This window comes from Phalangium opilio, unplaced genomic scaffold (genome assembly GCF_054372755.1).
Source record: "Phalangium opilio isolate 3A_F unplaced genomic scaffold, DU_Popi_V2 ptg000024l_1, whole genome shotgun sequence".
NCBI classification, from domain to species: domain Eukaryota; kingdom Metazoa; phylum Arthropoda; class Arachnida; order Opiliones; family Phalangiidae; genus Phalangium; species Phalangium opilio.
In genome coordinates this window covers 1,377,341-1,394,562 of record NW_028324155.1, presented here as the reverse complement: position 1 = coordinate 1,394,562, position 17,222 = coordinate 1,377,341, and the positions used below count along the sequence as shown (strand labels likewise).

Here is a 17,222-nt window from a genome sequence, read left to right as displayed (position 1 = left end):
ATATGCAGCATTAAGAGCCTTTCCGGAGCTGGGCGATTGCAGAGTTGATTGGGGAGCTTGGAGTATGCATTTTGAGCTAATTGTAATGTGTGAAGATCGCTAGAGAGGTGGGGTGACCAAATTGGGGAGCAAAAATCAAATATAGGGAGGACAAGGGAGGAGTAAAGAGTTTGTATAAGGGGTACGGAGCGAAAATGCATGTTACGTCTTATCATACCCGTGATGCTTCGCACACGTTTAGCTATTTTCGAGCAGTGGGCGGACATTTTTAGCAGGGGATCTATGAGGACGCCTAGATCGCGTTCGCAGGTGGACACAGAGAGGGCCTCATTATTAATAGAATAGTCGAATAGTTGGTTTTTACGGCCAAGGTGGAGAACCTTACATTTCGCAATATTAAATGTGAGCCCATGGATTCTACCCCAGTGGACAACTGCATCGAGGTCGCGTTGGAGGGCTGCGCTGTCAGCCGTGTCACGGATAGGATGGTATAGTTTGGCATCATCGGCAAATAGGACTAGGGAAGAGTTTGCAACAACTGAAGGCATAGAGTTAATAAGTACATTGAAAAGTAATGGCCCTAATATGGAGCCCTGAGGGACTCCCTTTTCAATACATTGATAAGAGTTGTCATGATATAACCGGTAGATAAAATAACGAGACATCGCGACTTAGCCCTCTTGTTTGAGCTGCATTACCAGCAAAGAACATAGCTTCTCCTCTTCACTTAATTCTCTCTGCATGTTAGCAGAGAGAATTTAGAAGGGGAGTGGAAGGTCCCCCCCTTTGACTCTATTAAACGTGATGACGCCCAAACAAGATGTCGCGTTGAGCTTTTTGGGGTAGGCGAGTTTCCGGTCACGTGTTCTAAAATATCTCTGTTACAAACGCATCATACCGGAAATCGACCTGCCTAGATAACGTTTAGCAGACGACGTTGCGCTACATTCCAAACCACCCTTTCCACTCCCCTTCTAAATTCTCTCTGATGTTAGGGCTGTGCGAATAGTACGTTTTCTTTTCTCGGTGTTGCCAGGCCGTTGATGATTCAAGGGATAGCAGAGAGAAAAGCTAGCAATTCAGTTTCATTCAGTACTTGACCAGCTTGACTCGCAGAGGGCCTGACACTGCGCTGGAGTTTAAGCTTAGATAGGGGGAGGAATACTTTCAAATACTTTGCACAGCCCTACTGTCGGTACGTTTGTTCAGGAGCGAAGCCAAGAGAGAGTTTCAATGGGTCGCTGGGTGGGTAGAGATTCGCAGCAGCAGAAAGAATAGTTAAAAATAATGGCGGCTCGCTCACATGTGGACCCCGCGGTGAATGAGAGAAGATTACGGCCAATTTATGGTATAAATGTTTTTAAATATTTATTATTCCTTCATATTGGTGAAAAATCCACCGAGTATCATAAAAATTAAACTAAATTTCTCCTTAAAACCATTAAAAATTAAGTAATATAATTTGCATAAAGCCAAGGCTTACAAGTAGCTGTATCATATATTAAAGGGTTCCCTAAATCGCATGCGGACCCTTTTGCCGACCCTCCCCGTTGTCCAAGCTGCCTTTTAGTTCTAGGAACATTCACCAGTCCTTTGGCAATGGCGCTAGCATCACCACGAGTGGGATAAATAATTTTACCCCCTGCAAACGAATTGATGAGCCCTTTAAGATAGGCAAAAATCAGACCATTTAATTAGACAATTTGATTAAAACATTGTTAATTGGGTGTGAATTGAAGAGAGAATAAGATGACAAACTATCACCCTTCCCCAGTAGCATTCATGGTATCCCTATCACACATTAAAATCATAAATATCAAAGACACTACACTCTTTTCATTTTAAATATTGTATTGTATCTCTTATCAAGATTGCCTTGACAATGGCAATAATAAAAAAGCCGCCCAAGAAGCGGAAAAACTACTTAAAAAACAGAGAGACTTCCAATGTGCTAAGGTACTACCACAAATAAATTTGGTTCTTTCAACCTTAAACTGTAATAAATACTTCTGCAAAAACTTTAAAAAGGTCTTAAAAGCATTGGCTCTAATTCGTTTGGGAAAACAAGATGAAGGGGCTTCAATACTCCAAGAAGTTCATAAAGAATTTCCTAATGAAGATTCTACCCTACAAGCCATGACTATTTGTTATCGTGAATTGCATAAACGTTAGCATTAGCATTGCAATGTACAATTCTTATATTGTATATTGAATATATATGGTCCATTTTAGCCTCTTTAATTGCTGATGCGTATGAAAATGCGGTTAAAAAAGATCCTGCCAATGAAGAACTGTATTCCCACCTGTTTATGGCCTATGTTAGGTTAGGAGATTATAAAAAACAGCAACAAACAGCAATGGCCTTATACAAAATAAAACCAAAGAACCCCTATTACTTTTGGGCTGTAATGAGCCTTGTTATGCAAGTAGGTACCAACTAAAATATTGTTTAATATGTACTTCACGTAATCTTTAATTACTTTTAGGCTTGTAATTCCGAAAAAGAATTAGCGACAAACATGTTTTTACCATTAGCCCAAAAAATGGTGGAGAAATTCATTAATGAAAACAAGATAGATGCCGAAGCTGGTATTAATAAATTATCAGAATTAAATTAATGTATTATTAAAAATTAAAATTAAAATCTTATTTTTCTTTCTAAGAAATTCAACTCTATTTGTTAATATTGGAAAAACAGGGAAAATTTGAAGATTGTTTAAATGTTTTAACTGGCCCTTTATCTGGTATTCAAATTAATTAATTAATTAATTTAACCAAATTATTGTTTATTTTTAATTAATTAATTAACTGTTGTGTTGACTCGTTTCTTTTAGAGAAACTGCCACAATATTTGGACAACATACCAAGAAGAAAAGCGGAATATTTAATCAAATTAGAAAGATGGCCTGAAGTTAACTCTGCGTATAAAAGTCTTTTACTAAACACGTATGTTATTAAACAAAAAAAAAAAACCTCTTAAAAATTTTAATTAAAAAGTAACTAAAAACGTTATGTCTTATTTTTCAGTCCTGATAATTGGCAATATTTTTTACAATATTTCAAATCAATAGATGAGCTTATTTCATCTAATTGGCAACCTGAAAAAGATTCAGAGTAATACTCAGTCTCTAACCTGAAGAAAACTTAAATTGCAATTAGCCTTATTCCTGATCAGCGCCACCTACCCATAGCGGCGACTTTGAGAACTACTGTAAGCGGAAAGCCAATCAGATGTCGCTAAAATCTGGTGACGTCACTGACTGGCACTCTCGGGTCTTACCAAAAATGACGTCACCAGATTTTAGCGACATCTGATTGGCTTGCCGCTTACAGTAGTTCTCAAAGTCACCGCTATGGGTAGATGGCGCTGATCAGGAATAAGGCTGATTAATGTGTTTTAATTGTCTTTTCTAGAAGCCTAGACCCACCTGTTGATTATACCTTTGAAATGGCGGCAATTTTTGTGGAATCATTACATAGCAAACAAAATGACGAAGAGTTTAATCATAGGGTGCTTAGAGCTCCTTATTTAGCCCAAATGGAGATTGCATATAGACTTGAAAAAGCTAATAAGTCTATAGAAAGTTTATCAGGTAAGAACATAATGTCTTTATCACACAGAGTTAACTTAATTTATTTAAATGTTAATTAAACTATTACAGAGGAAAAGCTTCTCTTTTCGTTTTATGAAAGATACGGATCCAAAGCTTCGTGCTATTTGGATATGTCATTTATTATATCATCCCATTCTATCAGAGAAGATGAATTGGAAAAACTTTTGGCTGATATCAAGGCTTTTTTACAACCAGTTACCAATGATAGCCAAATCACATACCCTGATAATGTAATATTTCCAGTGGTGTGCGAGTCCCGTTTTTTCTGTTTCGAGCCGAGTCCGAGTGTCGAAACTAATTTCTTATCGAGTATCGAGCCGAGTCTCAAAAATACTTTCGAGTATCGAGTATTTAGATAGGTCAAATTTTGGTTCTTTCGAGTAATTATCGAGTCTCAAATATTGACTTGTCGAGTAGCAATTTTGAAAATTTCTTCAAAATAACGAACGAAGATGTTCAATTATCTAACATCGAACTTCAAAAAGATTGTTCGTGATCAATTAAACATTGAACAGGTGATTTTCAAAATAAATGATCATGAACTCATCGTCCGCTATAGTTGTAAGCCTCAAAAATGTTAAAAAGCTACTCGAATCTGTCTCGAGTATCTCAATGTGTTGTTATCGAGTCGAGTACTCGGCTCGATACTCGAACCGAGTACTCGCACACCCCTGAATATTTCCCAAAAAAAAAAAAAAATATTTTCAAAACTTTAACAAAGTATTGATAACTTTTGCAGTTAAAGCTTATGCAGTATCATCTCTCTTATTGCCAACTATGCTATAGCGTTGGGTGCTATGATAAGTTGCCAAAACAAGACAAATTTAACCTCATCAATGAATTAATTGAACGCTATAGACACGGATTATCATTTGGCGCCAATTTGGGTCCTACTGAATTTCAACCAAGTGACGACTATTGTTTATTAGCAGCCAATGTTTTATTGGATATATGGCAAGAAAGTGGCAATGAAAATCTTCTCTGGCAACTCATTGTAATGCTGGAGGAAGCGATACTAACTAGTCCCTCTAATTACCAGTTCAAATTGTTATTGCTTAAGTTGTATAATTGTTTAGGTATTTGAATTTGAAATTATTACTTTTTTGTAAAACTGTTTTTGCTAGGTGTGGTTATGTAACCAAACCTAGGTTATGGGATGGTGTTTTGTTTGTTTGTTTGTGTGTGTATGTTTGTTTGTGGCCCGGGTACACGAAAAACCAGCTGAAAAACTAGAAACCGGTTAAAGGGGCTGGCCGGAGCTGTTGGGGTGAGGGGGGGGGGTCAAACTGTTGGTTAGCATATTGCTTTCCCGCCCACCGCGACGGTGGCGCCATTTCTTATGGCCAAAGAGCTGGGTGTTTTCCCCCCTGAACTAAGGGCGGACTTCACCCCAACAGCGCCAGTTAGCCCCTTTAAGGTGGGCATGGTAGGTAGAATGAGAGATTCAGTTTCAGGCGGGAAGGCCACTATTTATAAAGGCGGGGTTGCTGTTTTTTTTATTATAGCTGTTGTTGAAAACTTCTCCTGACCTTACAATTGAATAGATATGTAGTTGTAATAGCTTTTTTAGCTAGGAGTGTGAAAGACTTACCATTATGATCTGTGAGTGTTTGTATAGACGAAAAGACCTTTTTACCTAACTGTTGGGCCATCTCGACATAAAACATGAATACTGTACTACATTAGCACACACGAAACTAACACGCCCTCTCGACCCCCAACCACACGTAGATACTACGGAAATGTATTTACGTGACTTGTTTCAAATATTGTCATAAATTTCTTATAAATATAGGGGCAGCTGGTGTTAGCTATGCTCTTTGGGAAAGTGTGGACATGAAACACATTCAACAAGAGACCTTGGGTTATCTGATAACCAACCCTTTAATATCTGCGGGTCATTTTACTAATGCTAGTACTGTATTAGGGAATGCTGTTTGGTTTTTTACTGGGAATTTCAAAGATGTAAGGAAGATCTTGTAGTCTTATAATTATGGTTATTTTTACGCTAATAACACTTTTTATTGAAAAATAGATGGTTGAATATCTTATAGCTTGTTATAAGTTTGGATCTTTTACAAAGGTTGTTAGTTAATTTGGGTTTTTTGTTTTTTCATATTTTAAACTAATTAGTAAACTATTTCTTCGTAGATTCAAGAAATGGTTGATTTTAGAGAAAAACTAAGCTGCTCTATGCAGTACTCTGCTGTAACGTTAGATAGACTCATTTTGGATTTATGTTTAGAAACTAAAAAGTATATATTATTTTTCAGTAATAATTAATTTAATTACTATTATTATTATTAAGTTTTTACATTTAATTTTGCAGCAAATCATCAACTGACTCCATAATTGATTTTATGGAAATCGATCCTGAAAAAGGTCACTATATAAATTATTTAATTTTCTGTTATTTAATTACAGTAATATTAATTAAAATTTATCTTAGACAAAACTGTATGGAAAGATTTAGTAGATAATCGGGATGTGGATGTCTTTAGAGTTTGGAGTGATACAAAAAAGTAAACAGTTGTAGTGGTTTTCATTTTAAAATTAATATTAAATAGGTTTATTAATTAATTAATATTCTTGTTCTTCAGAGGAGTAATAAGAGAAATTAAGTGTCGAACTTTTGAGGAGGAAGTAATGTGGTTGAAATTACGTAACATATTGGTCAGATCTGTGGGAGCTGCATTTAAATTGACCAAAGAAGTGTCACATCATCAAAATAATTTCATAACTAATGGGGAGAAACGGTCCATGTCAGATGTTCTATTAGAACTTATTACCTCTTTAAGGGAACATCTAGCAACAATAGATTTAAACAGCCTACGCCAATCTAATGTAATTTATTTAGAGTACATTTTGAAGAGCTGTACCTTGAAAAAATCTGTATAAATTAATTTGCTTATTTAGTTCCCTCTACAAGCTCCAACGGGAAATAGGTTAAAATCCTACATTGACGGCGGTCATTGCAACGTTTTTATATCATTACTGGGTCTCATATTACAATTTTACACAAAAACAGAGTTTAGCGATGGTTTGAAATACTTTTCACAGTTGATATCTTAATATAATATATATATAAGGCAACTTAAGTAATACTACATTTCTAGGTGCTGATCAGTGTGATAGTCAGATAAAATATGTAATTACAGAGTGCTTCCAAAGTAAGCTTATATTTAAATTTAATTCTCCATTATGGGTGTTGTTTTTGCCTAGGTTTTGTTATATAACCAAACCTAGCTTCGCCACTCGGTTGTTTGTGTGTTAGTGTGTGTGTTTGTTTGTGGCCCCGGGTACACGAAAAACAACGCAGGGTTCGTACACGACCTGGAAAAGTCAGGGAAATTGAAAATGGGCCTAAAAAGTCAGGGAAAAGTCAGGGAAATTTAAAATTGACCTAAAAAGTCAGGGAAATGTAAGGGAAAAATATATTGGAGGGAAATTTAAAGTATAATGGTGATCAGAAACATTTTTGTCTGAGATTTGAGCAAAGCCCCAAATTCGCGGAGCTCGCTTCGCTCGCTCAGGTTATTTATGATTTACTTTAAATTAAATTTAAACGAATTAATTGGCTAATTTTTATAAAAATAACTCGTGCAAAGATTATTTGAGTGAATATAGATTGGTTTTCATATACTTTCGCCATGTACGTTATTGCAAATGGTCAGGGAAATTTGTGGAATTTAGTCAGGGAAAACCTGGAAAAGTCAGGAAATTTCATTCCAAAAATTTTGTACGAACCCTGCAACGTGACTTGCTTTAAACTGAACCGTTTTTTTTGTCCATAAAATTATAGATATGTTTAAAAGAATCGACGAATTAGTTTCATCAAACCCCCAATCCATATGTAAAATGAAATTAATTAACCAAGAGCTTGTTAATTGCGTTGAAACACTCAGTCTAACTACCGTCCTGTTACATATTGCGCATACTATTCTTAAGCCAGCAAAATCGGCTGCTGGTAAAAAGGGTAAAAAGAAAAAGGAAGGAACTGTGGAAAATGAAGATAAAGTAATTATAAAAATTTCTGTAATTAAAATTCCCTTTTATTAATAAATTTACTTTTTAGGTCACGACCTTTCAATACTTTGTTGATTTAGTAACGGAAATAGAAAAATGCGTGAAACAATTTCAGGATAAAATTAATTACGTTAGTGTGTCAATTTTGACAACGCAACTTGAAAATATTTCACTTGATAATGATAAGGTAAGTTTTGCTTTGTCTGCCTAACCATTTTTAATAGTTAAGCGCATTATTTAAATCAATGTTCTTTACAGAGAGGCGAAGTTATAGAAAAAGTTAAAGAACGGTTGCACGCGAGTTATAAACAATCCCTCAAAGAACTTAGTGATCTTGCACAAATGAAATTAAAATTTTTGCAAATCTTGAAAAACTAATTTTTTTACCGCGAAGCTCAACCAGATCATAATTTGTGTAAATTAAATTAATTAATAATTAATACCGACGAATTTGTTAGATAAAAAAATAAATAATAAAATGGCTTCGATAAAAATTATTTTGTTTTTGAAATTTTGTATATAAAAAAAATATGATCAGTTTTTCCAGTTCCTTCCTTTCCCTCAATAATATGTTTGATTTTTATGCTCCTGATAATAAAAGGAAAGTGTTATAAGTTTCTGAATTTATTTCTAACCGTACGTTTAAACTTAACTAGTAATAGCAGAAGTAAATAGGGGGAAGTACGTTTCTCCAGCTTTAGCTAGTGTAAGGCGTCCCTTTATTGTAAAATCACGCTTTGTGGCCCAAAATTTGAATTCGTCCAATGAGAGTGAGGCAACTTATCCAGGGAAATTTTCTATCATGCGCCACCACTCGGTCATAAGGTTCACTATTCAGGCTAGTTGTGTTAAGCTTAGGCAGAGGCTTAAGTTCATTTTAAAATTTTACGGATCTGATCATTCTGATTCTGATTCTAATCACATCTAAATTAATATAACCAGTAAATATTTAGTTTTATTATTCTATTTTTTTATTTAGAAAACATTCAGTTATTATTAAAAATGTACTAAAACAGGATATCAGGCCGAATAAAATTTTACGCTGTTACTAGGGCCAGGCAGTCGACTCCGTACTCCCGGTCCCGGTCCGTAGCTTGCCGGGCCGACTGCAGAGCGAAGGTACGGAGCCGACTTGACTCAGGAGCAGAGGAAAAGAAAATAGTTTCGGGGAAATGTATTCATCCGCGAGTTCCCGCCAAAAACGCGGTTGCGGAAAGGCGCGAAAAATACCATAACTCGACGCCTCTCGAAACCCCCTTTGATATGTACTTCCCCCTATTTACTTCTGGTAATAGTTTAATTTCAAGTTTCCCCGTGGCCGTTTCCCGCCATTTCCCCTGTTTTAAGATATGAAACCCCGTTTATCAAATGACGTCACTATATACGACGACCTACGCGCCCTCGTGGTAAAAAATTTCTCTCTCAAACCACGTTGATTTTTCGAAGTGTGCACATCGTTTCGTGTCGACAACCGACTTAAAAAGTAAGTATGTAGCGTATATTATTAAAATAATTTAAAAAACCTAAGTAATATTGTTAAACAACACTATTGTAATGGGGTTAAATAAGCCTGAAAGACGGAAATTTAAAATATCCTGAAATAAATGCAATTTTTAAGAAAAACCGCTAAGCCTAACACTATGCCATGTGGTATCATATGAGAATGGCGGGTTAACATTAAAAATCGGCTTTGCTTTTTAATTATTTTAATTAAATTAGAATGCGTTACGTGGCCGCTTATCTGCTCGCTGTTTTGGGAGGCAATAAAAGCCCATCTGCCACCGATATTGAAAAGATCTTAGGCAGCGTTGGAATTGAAGTCGAAGCTGATAGACTCAAGAAAGTCATCTCTGAGTTGAATGGCAAAGATGTTAATGATATCATGAGCCAAGGTATGTGACCCAACTAACCCTTATGATATGGGACACCAATTATAATGAGTATTAACTATCTTAAACAGGTAAAGAAAAGCTCGCTTCAATGCCTGCTGGAGGTGGAGTTAGCAGTGCGGCTGCACCAGCAGCGGGTTCTGATGCTAAAGGAGGTTCACCAGCTAAAGGTAATTTTATAATTTTTTAAAATTGTGTTGGACACATACATACAAAGGAGAAAGATATGTTTTATTCTAAAACCTAATTATTATTTTTGTTACAGAATCTAAAAAGGAAGAAAAGAAGGATTCCGATGAAGGCGGCTCAGATGAAGATATGGGCTTTGGTCTATTTGATTAATTTTGTATTTGTTTTGTAAATAAAAACAAGTAACAAAAAAATTGTGTTTTCCTCATCTTACTGTAATACATGTTAAGCATATAATTAAAGCCCACCAGAATCTTTTAAAAAAAATTAAGTCCGAAAAACGAAGTGTAAACTTAAGTGAATAGGCTTATGAAAATTATCAGGGCTTGATCATCTTGTTTTAAAGATGGCGGACAGGTTAACGCAGCTGCAAGACGCGGTCAATGCGGTATGCTTTTAAGTATTTATTCGGATTACTTTAAATGAAATACGTTGGAAATATCTTAAAATTAATTATCGTAGAATATTTAAAACAGATTTTAATTATTAAACGTTCGTGCAATTAGATGTAAAGTCAGATTCTGTTAAGCCTAACATGTTTATTTTGGTTTTGTCTCTTGTAGCAAGCGGAAAATCTATGCAACAGCATCGGAATCCTTCAACAATATTCCTATCCAAGTAGTTTCTCGGAATTTGAAAAGTCCGCTGCTAAACCTTCTCAACCACCACCGCAAGAAGGTAATTTGGATTAAATCCATTTGATATTGGTTAAAAACAACAAGTTATCTCAACAGATTATGCCCAACTCTTTGCATCGCTAATTGCTCGAACAGCTAAAGATATTGATGTTCTAATTGATTCTCTACCTAATGAGGACTCTTCCCCAGAACTACAAGTAAAAGCGGTATAATATTATAGTCCCTTTCCCAATGCCAGTTGATCAGTATGACATCGAAGCATTGTGAATTATATCGTTGTTCTCAATGTTAAAATGTTTGCCTAATAAACTATGTCATAAATAGGCTGCCAGTTTAAGGAGACTAGAACAGGAAAACCAAGAAGCGGCTAAAAGACTGGAAGAAGTTGCTCAAAGAGGAGAAGCCTTGCTAGAACAAATCCAACAAGCTTTGCATGACATTGCCCAATCCCAATTAGATATCCAAAAACTTCAAGCGGTAACTAACTAACTAAGATAACTAAATGCCTAACGATGTGTATTAACTTATTCAAACGATAAAACCAAATTATTTTCACTCCTTGTTTATTATTTCATGTATAGAACACAAATGATTTAAGTTAATATTAATCTATTTTAACATGTTATTAGTTAGTTAATAGCTTCTTCCAAACAAGGTATAATATTGAGGGGCCTTTGAACAAGCGGGATGAATACATTTCATGCCTTTCTTGATCTCTCCAGGTTGCTTAAACGGTATACAGAGACTTTTAGCTCCCATAGAAGGAGCCCCGGCTTCCAACAGTTGATCAGCATCTCGCGCGCTGTCTTTCTTGATCAAATCTTCACAAGGAATATCTCCACAGAAGGGAGCTTGAATGATGCAGTTGTTATCCAACTGAGATGTGAATTCATCCCAAGACAATGCAACCGTCATATGACTTTCTAGGTCTTTGGTTGCCTTTTGATAGAGATTATCTTGGATAGTCTCTAACAGCTTCTCAACTTCTTCCTTGCTATTTGCGTTCTTAATTGTTATTTTTTCTCCAGTATCCCTTCTGACAGCCACAAACTGTTCTTGTTTGATATCTCGAGGTCCCAGTTCGACTCTTAATGGTACTCCTTTTAGTTCCCAATGATTGAATTTCCAGCCAGGAGAATAGTTATCTCGATAATCGCCTTTACATCTTATACCTTTGCTTGACAGATCAGCTTCAAATTTCTTGCAGTTATCAATAAGTTGGTTTTTATCAGCTTCACTGAGATTGGCGGTAATACCACAAGGGACGATGACAACTTGGTAGCAAGCCACTCTTGGTGGCAAAATCAATCCAGTATTGTCTCCATGTACCATCACCATAACTCCGATGGTTCGAGTGGTCAAACCCCAAGAGTTTTGATAAACGTGGCTCTTTTCTGTTGTTTCTGGATCTTCAATAATGATGTCAAACATTTTCGAAAAGTTCTGTCCCAAATGGTGGGAAGTCCCTCCTTGAATAGCTCTTCCACTGGCGGATATATAAGCTTCAACAGTAGTGGTGAAATCTCCACCAGCAAACTTTTCCTTCTCAGTTTTCTTTCCTCTTACAACAGGAATGGCTAAAAGCTTTTCATAGACTTCAGCGTAAAATTCCAGGATGGTGTATACTTCTTTGACTGCTTCATCCTTGGTAGCAAAAGCGCTGTGACCTTCTTGCCAAAGAAATTCTCTGGTTCTTAAAAATGGTTGGGGATGTTTAAATTCCCATCGAACGACGTTACACCACTGGTTCAGTTGTAGAGGAAGGTCTCTGTGAGATTTAATCCATTTGGCGTACGTAGGGTACATGACTGTTTCACTAGTGGGTCTAATGGCGATCGGTTCGGCTAACTCCGTATTCCCGGATTTGGTAACCCAAGCAACTTCGGGGGCAAAATCGGCAATATGTGTTTTCTCCTTTTCCAATGCGTGACACGAAACGAACATGGGAAAGTAGCAATTTTGAACTCCGATACTTTTAATTCTTGAGTCAAAGAGATCTTTGATGGATTCCCAAATAGAGTAAGCCCATGGTCTTAAGATGTAACAACCGCTGATGTCATAGTATTCAATTAGCTCAGCTTTCGTAATAACTTGTGAATACCAGTCAGACAAATTCTCTTCTTTCAAGGCTTCCAACCCGAGTCTGGTCACCTTTTTCAATGCAGGATTTGTTGATGTTTCAGCAGGGGATTTCTCTTTAACTTGCTCTTTCTTTTTCGCTTCTTGTTTAGCTGATCCTTTCTTTTTATTACCACCTCCTCCACCTTGAGGTGAATCTTCACCAGTCTTCTTGGGCTGATTTTGAGCAACTGGTGCTTGATTAGGCTTCCATTCTTTACCAGTGGCCTTCTTATATTCTTCTTTCAAACTCAGTAAAGTTTTTATCTCAGGGTCCAAGACATCTTTCGTTGCTTTAGTGGCTTTCAAATCTCTGATTTTGTTTCCTTGAAGAGTGATCTTCTCATCCAAAGCTTCTCCAGCTGGATTGGCTGCAGCAGGAGCTGTTGCGGTCTTGACTGGGCTGGAATTATTCTTGGGTTGATTTTGTGTCACAGGCGCCTGATTCGGTTTCCAGTCTTTACCAGTTGCCTTTTTGTATTCTTCTTTCAAGCTTAGTAGAGCTTTGATCTCGGGATCTAATGAGTCTTTAGGAGCTTTAGCCGCTTTCATATCTCTGATTTTGTTTCCTTGAAGAGTTATCTTTTCATCCAAAGCCTGACCATTGGCAGATTGATTTGGCGAAGGTTTTTCAGCTTCTTTGGGTGCTGGGACAACTGTACCAGGTTTCCAATCGATCCCGGTTGCTTTTTTAAAGTCTTGTTTTAAAGTCAGAAGTAACTTGATTTCAGGATCCAGAACATCTTTCCCAACCTTAGCAGCTTTCAGATCTCGGATTTTATTTCCCTGAATGGTGATTTCTTCATTGATTTTATTCGCATCTCCAGTAGCTGGTTTCACAGCCGACTTTTCTTCCTTGGAAGCCGCGTTATTGCCTTGATCTGGTTTCCAATCCTTGCCACTTACAGCTTTGTATCTAGTCTTCAGCTCCAATAACTGTTTCACCTCAATGTCAATCAATTCCTTGGTGGCTTTTTGACTTTTCAAGTTGCGAATTGTATTTCCTTTCTCAACTATCTTCGCATTAAGAGCGTCTTCGCTGAGTGAATCCAAAATTGTTGTGCTTTCAACTTGAGGAGATTTTTCAAATGCTTTTCCTTTGGCACTCTGAGCTTTTTCCTTGGAACTTTGTTGCTGTATTTTCAGGACGACCCGTGGCAAAGTGTTTGTGTCTTTTGATCCGTCAGGAATGGAGATTAAAATAATTGGGCTCTCTTTGCCAGTATGACGAATGGTGGAAGCGTCATAAGGGCTATCGCAAATAAAGAAACCTTTTCTTTGAATCTGTATGATATCAGATTTCTTCAAGCTGGCTAATTCGGGATCTCCTAACATGTCAACCACAATCTTTGTATTTTCCGCCATGTAGTTCTTGAAATCTTCATCCTTTTCCAGAATTGGTTTGGAAATTAAATGATCATAGTAAATGCATGCACAAGGAACTAAAGACGCTTTGTTATTTTTGGCTAGCCAGGTGATTTTCAGGGTTTTCTTATAATCCTTATTGTCCAAATTTGGCTCGGCTAGTACACTCTCCACTTTGTTGTCCTTGTTACGAACTATAGACTTGATCATCAAGTTACCCCAATTAATGAAGGTAACATTTTCTCCTTCTTTGATGGTTTCAGCATCTAAAGCGTCAATTAGAATCTCAGGGCCGACCCAAACACTCTTGGTGCCAACTTCGGGGTTCTTGGGATGTTTCTGTACAGTCAGCATTTCTTCTTTTACTCCATTAACTTTAACCGTGACCATTCCTTCCTTTTCTACAGCATTGTAACGAGGGGCAATGGGATCAATAACTTTCTTATTGAAAGACCAGATCTTGTCCCAGTCCATAACTACAACTGATCTTGAGGATCCTTGGGCAATGATGAATTGCTTCAGACCTTCAACGGTCATTCCTTTTCTAAGTACTCCTCTGACGGTGGGCATTCTAGGGTCATCCCATCCATCCACAATTCCTTGTTCAACAAACCAAGTCAGCTTCCTCTTGGACAAGACAGTGTTCATCATATTCAGACGTGAATATTCATATATATATGGTTTTCTCATTCCCAGGGCATCAATAAACCAATAGAATTGAGGATCTCTGTCATGATATTCAGTAGTTCTCAGAGCGTGGGTTACTCCTTCTATGGAATCCACAATTGGACAAGCAAAATCATATGTTGGGTAAACGTTGTATTTATTCCCTGCTCTGGGATGAATTTCACTCTTGCATCTATACATGGCGGGGTCTCTCATGCATCCATTATCAGAATTCATGTCAATCTTGGCTCTAACACAGCATTTTTGGCCATATTCACTACCCTTCTTCATCTCTTCCCACATCTTTAAATTCTTCTCTACAGAGTTGTTACGATTTTTGGATTCAGTGCGCTGTTCTCTCTCAATCTTCATGGTTTCTTGATCAGTATCATCAACATAAGCTTTACCAGTCTTCAACATTTCTTCACATTTTTGTAGGATAAGTTCAAAATGATCAGAAGTGTAAGTGTAAATATCCGGTTTAATCTGCAGCATTTCCACATCTTCCAATATAACTTTCTCAAAGTCCTCTTTTTCTTTGGCAGGGTTTGTATCATCAAATCTCATGATAAGTTTACCCTTGAAACTCAGTTGATAGTGTTGATTTAAGAGGGCTGCCTTGGCGTGACCAATATGCAAGAATCCACTAGCTTCAGGTGGGAATCTGACCACAACCTTTCCCATTTCAGCTCCAGGGAGATCCACAAATTTTCCTTCTTCTTTTCTCATGTTGGCTTGGGGACCTTTGTCCGACACTGATGAAGTATCTTGACTACCTTGCTGTTTCTTTTCAACACTTGCCTTAACTTCAATAGGAAGTTTCTCCAGAAATTGCGCAAATTGATCTTGATTCTTCAAGAATGTAAACCAGCGAGAGACGTTTTCAGGGGCAACAGTTTCATTCCAACAACAATGAGAATAAACAGCTTCCCAAACTACAGCATCGGCTATAGTAAGGTTATGGCCCACCAGAAATGAACTACTTGCCAAAGAAGTGTTCAAATAATTCAGGAAGGATGCAAATTCTTCGGGTGATGTTTTTAACGAAATCTTTTGCCCAAATGTTAGCCAGTGATCAACCTCAGTTAACTGAAGAGGAGTGGATCCGTACAAGCCTTTCCCTATAGCTAATCTAGCCAAGTAGCGGCATATAGTCGCGCTGTTAGTGAAATGAGGGTGATCTATTTCGTCTTGGCCTCTTATAGTTTTGACGGTAAAAACGGGTTCGTTTTTCCACTCAATCTGGACAACAACTTCCGGGTTTAAATACTCAGCGATAATCAGGGTTGACAAAGGTGCGTTGTTAATATTAGTAGAAATCCTCACGCATCTAGTTATAGTCATTTTTAAACGACGTTAATTCGAAACTAAAACTTCTTCCGAGAATAATCGAATCAAATACCTAAATTATTGGTGGAATTTGGCTGATGCAACCATATGCAAGAAAAGACCGAACAGCTTTTAGTTTCGATTCGGGCCTAATTGGTTGGGAAGCCAAATGATCTAATGCCGGCGCCCGGCAGAGTACACGTGTAACCGTGGTAGGTGGTAGAGCGAGAGCGAGAGCGGCGAGAGTAGATAAGCATGCGCGGAAAACTGGTTTCCTTGACACTTGACAGATATGATACTTAACAGCGCGAATTTTAAAGAAATAATTACAGTAATTTTTAGGTTTGCCGGTTCCTACTATAAAAAAGTACTCGAGCCCCAAAACTGTAAATGAAAAAAATACTAAATAAATAGTTACTTACCATCAGTGGAATGTTTTTTTAAGGGGAGGGACTTCAAATCCGAGTATGATATCCTGGTAAAAATTCTCAAACCACGCGAATGAACTGTTCACAAAACTCGAACACACACTTTTCACGAAGCCGAACGCTACTGGTCACACAACGCGAACACGACGCTGTTTTGTTAACAGTAACACAACGCGAACACTTAAATTAACGGAATTCCATGGCTCTATGGCAATAAGCCACTCGTCATTCCCGGACAAAGAGCAAAAATAAACTGTTCACAAAACGGGAACATGACACTGTTCACACAACGCGAACTTGACACTGTACACAGAACTTTTTTTTTTTTTTGCTCCGTTTATTTCTTCATCAATAATGACACTGTTCTGTACAGACAACAGGAACATGACACTGTTCTGTACACACAACGCGAACACGATACTCTTCACAAAACGCAAACTATTTTTTCGCACTGATGATGAGTATTCAAAACATACCCAAAGTAGAGGTTCACCCAAACGTGAAGCCATTCACTGGTGCATTTCAAGACTAGGGGTTCAAGAACTTTAAACTTAACTTTAAAGGTGGATAAAGATGGATATAAAGAGTTAAAGACATCGAAACAGGATCTCAATGCAAAACTTAGGCATCATTTAACTTTTTATTTCATGAATACGATTAAAAACTCGCGATAAATAATGCTACGGCAGGACAAAGGAAAGCGCGGAACCACTAGCCTGAAAGAAACCGTTAAATTCAAAATGGCGAATGGAAGATCCTCATTGGTTAATTTACAAGTGGTCTAAGCTCGTCCATTGTTACGATATTCTGCTTCTTTCTTTGCAAAATACTTCTTCTTGGCGTAGGCCTATATGTATTAGCTTTCGGTAGTAATTTCTTTAAGTGTTAAAAATAACAAAAATGGGCACAAACCAAAAAAATTAATCGTTGATCGTACTTTAGTGAAGATTCTAGAGATTT

General features: G+C 37.2%; 4 protein-coding genes across 6 annotated transcripts; 3 read left to right on the top strand and 1 right to left on the bottom strand.

Moving 5' to 3' along the window:
• Window positions 1–1,187: 1,187 nt before the first annotated feature.
• psidin (phagocyte signaling impaired) lies at window positions 1,188–8,254 on the top strand. The gene is made up of 22 exons (XM_089867690.1): window positions 1,188–1,348; window positions 1,871–1,956; window positions 2,029–2,167; window positions 2,233–2,426; window positions 2,487–2,589; window positions 2,664–2,744; window positions 2,835–2,946; window positions 3,028–3,114; window positions 3,415–3,593; window positions 3,663–3,844; window positions 4,354–4,690; window positions 5,410–5,579; window positions 5,650–5,697; window positions 5,766–5,869; window positions 5,944–5,996; window positions 6,064–6,136; window positions 6,215–6,458; window positions 6,531–6,654; window positions 6,731–6,784; window positions 7,417–7,631; window positions 7,690–7,827; window positions 7,899–8,254. The coding sequence occupies exons 1-22, from the start codon at window positions 1,288–1,290 to the stop codon at window positions 8,016–8,018; spliced, it is 2,904 nt and encodes a 967-aa protein (XP_089723816.1). The 5' UTR covers window positions 1,188–1,287; the 3' UTR covers window positions 8,019–8,254.
• Window positions 8,255–8,969: 715 nt separating this feature from the next.
• RpLP2 (ribosomal protein LP2) lies at window positions 8,970–9,949 on the top strand. Of its 2 annotated transcripts, none has more exons than XM_089867688.1 (4): window positions 8,970–9,123; window positions 9,360–9,532; window positions 9,601–9,699; window positions 9,795–9,948. In XM_089867688.1, exons 2-4 carry the CDS (start codon window positions 9,361–9,363, stop codon window positions 9,869–9,871), a joined length of 348 nt encoding a protein of 115 aa, XP_089723814.1. In that variant the 5' UTR covers window positions 8,970–9,123; window position 9,360; the 3' UTR covers window positions 9,872–9,948. The 2 variants fall into 2 exon arrangements, with proteins under 2 accessions (XP_089723814.1, XP_089723815.1); XM_089867689.1 differs by having other exon boundaries at window positions 9,016–9,127; window positions 9,795–9,949.
• A 96-nt stretch (window positions 9,950–10,045) lies between these two features.
• On the top strand, window positions 10,046–10,911 carry MED21 (mediator complex subunit 21). 2 transcript variants are annotated; one of them, XM_089867697.1, is made up of 4 exons: window positions 10,046–10,106; window positions 10,282–10,396; window positions 10,453–10,553; window positions 10,681–10,911. In XM_089867697.1, the coding sequence occupies exons 1-4, from the start codon at window positions 10,065–10,067 to the stop codon at window positions 10,843–10,845; spliced, it is 423 nt and encodes a 140-aa protein (XP_089723823.1). In that variant the 5' UTR covers window positions 10,046–10,064; the 3' UTR covers window positions 10,846–10,911. The 2 variants fall into 2 exon arrangements, with proteins under 2 accessions (XP_089723823.1, XP_089723822.1); XM_089867696.1 differs by having other exon boundaries at window positions 10,453–10,562.
• Window positions 10,903–15,849, bottom strand: GluProRS (Glutamyl-prolyl-tRNA synthetase). Its single transcript, XM_089867691.1, has one exon. It carries the CDS (start codon window positions 15,847–15,849, stop codon window positions 10,990–10,992), a length of 4,860 nt encoding a protein of 1,619 aa, XP_089723817.1. The 3' UTR covers window positions 10,903–10,989.
• Window positions 15,850–17,222: the final 1,373 nt, after the last annotated feature.

What these genes read in the sequence shown, in the direction of transcription:
- GluProRS (XM_089867691.1), bottom strand. Translation starts at nt 15,849, where the DNA reads ATGACTATAACTAGATGCGTGAGGATTTCTACTAATATTAACAACGCA.
- MED21 (XM_089867696.1), top strand. Translation starts at nt 10,065, where the DNA reads ATGGCGGACAGGTTAACGCAGCTGCAAGACGCGGTCAATGCG. An exon ending in TCAACCACCACCGCAAGAAG is followed by an intron (nt 10,397 to 10,452) that starts GTAATTTGGATT and finishes TTATCTCAACAG; the next exon opens with ATTATGCCCAACTCTTTGCA. An exon ending in CAGAACTACAAGTAAAAGCG is followed by an intron (nt 10,563 to 10,680) that starts GTATAATATTAT and finishes TGTCATAAATAG; the next exon opens with GCTGCCAGTTTAAGGAGACT.
- RpLP2 (XM_089867689.1), top strand. Translation starts at nt 9,361, where the DNA reads ATGCGTTACGTGGCCGCTTATCTGCTCGCTGTTTTGGGAGGCAATAAA. An exon ending in TAATGATATCATGAGCCAAG is followed by an intron (nt 9,533 to 9,600) that starts GTATGTGACCCA and finishes TATCTTAAACAG; the next exon opens with GTAAAGAAAAGCTCGCTTCA. An exon ending in AGGAGGTTCACCAGCTAAAG is followed by an intron (nt 9,700 to 9,794) that starts GTAATTTTATAA and finishes TTTTTGTTACAG; the next exon opens with AATCTAAAAAGGAAGAAAAG.
- psidin (XM_089867690.1), top strand. Translation starts at nt 1,288, where the DNA reads ATGGCGGCTCGCTCACATGTGGACCCCGCGGTGAATGAGAGAAGATTA. An exon ending in GAGACTTCCAATGTGCTAAG is followed by an intron (nt 1,957 to 2,028) that starts GTACTACCACAA and finishes AACTTTAAAAAG; the next exon opens with GTCTTAAAAGCATTGGCTCT. An exon ending in CAAGATAGATGCCGAAGCTG is followed by an intron (nt 2,590 to 2,663) that starts GTATTAATAAAT and finishes TTTCTTTCTAAG; the next exon opens with AAATTCAACTCTATTTGTTA.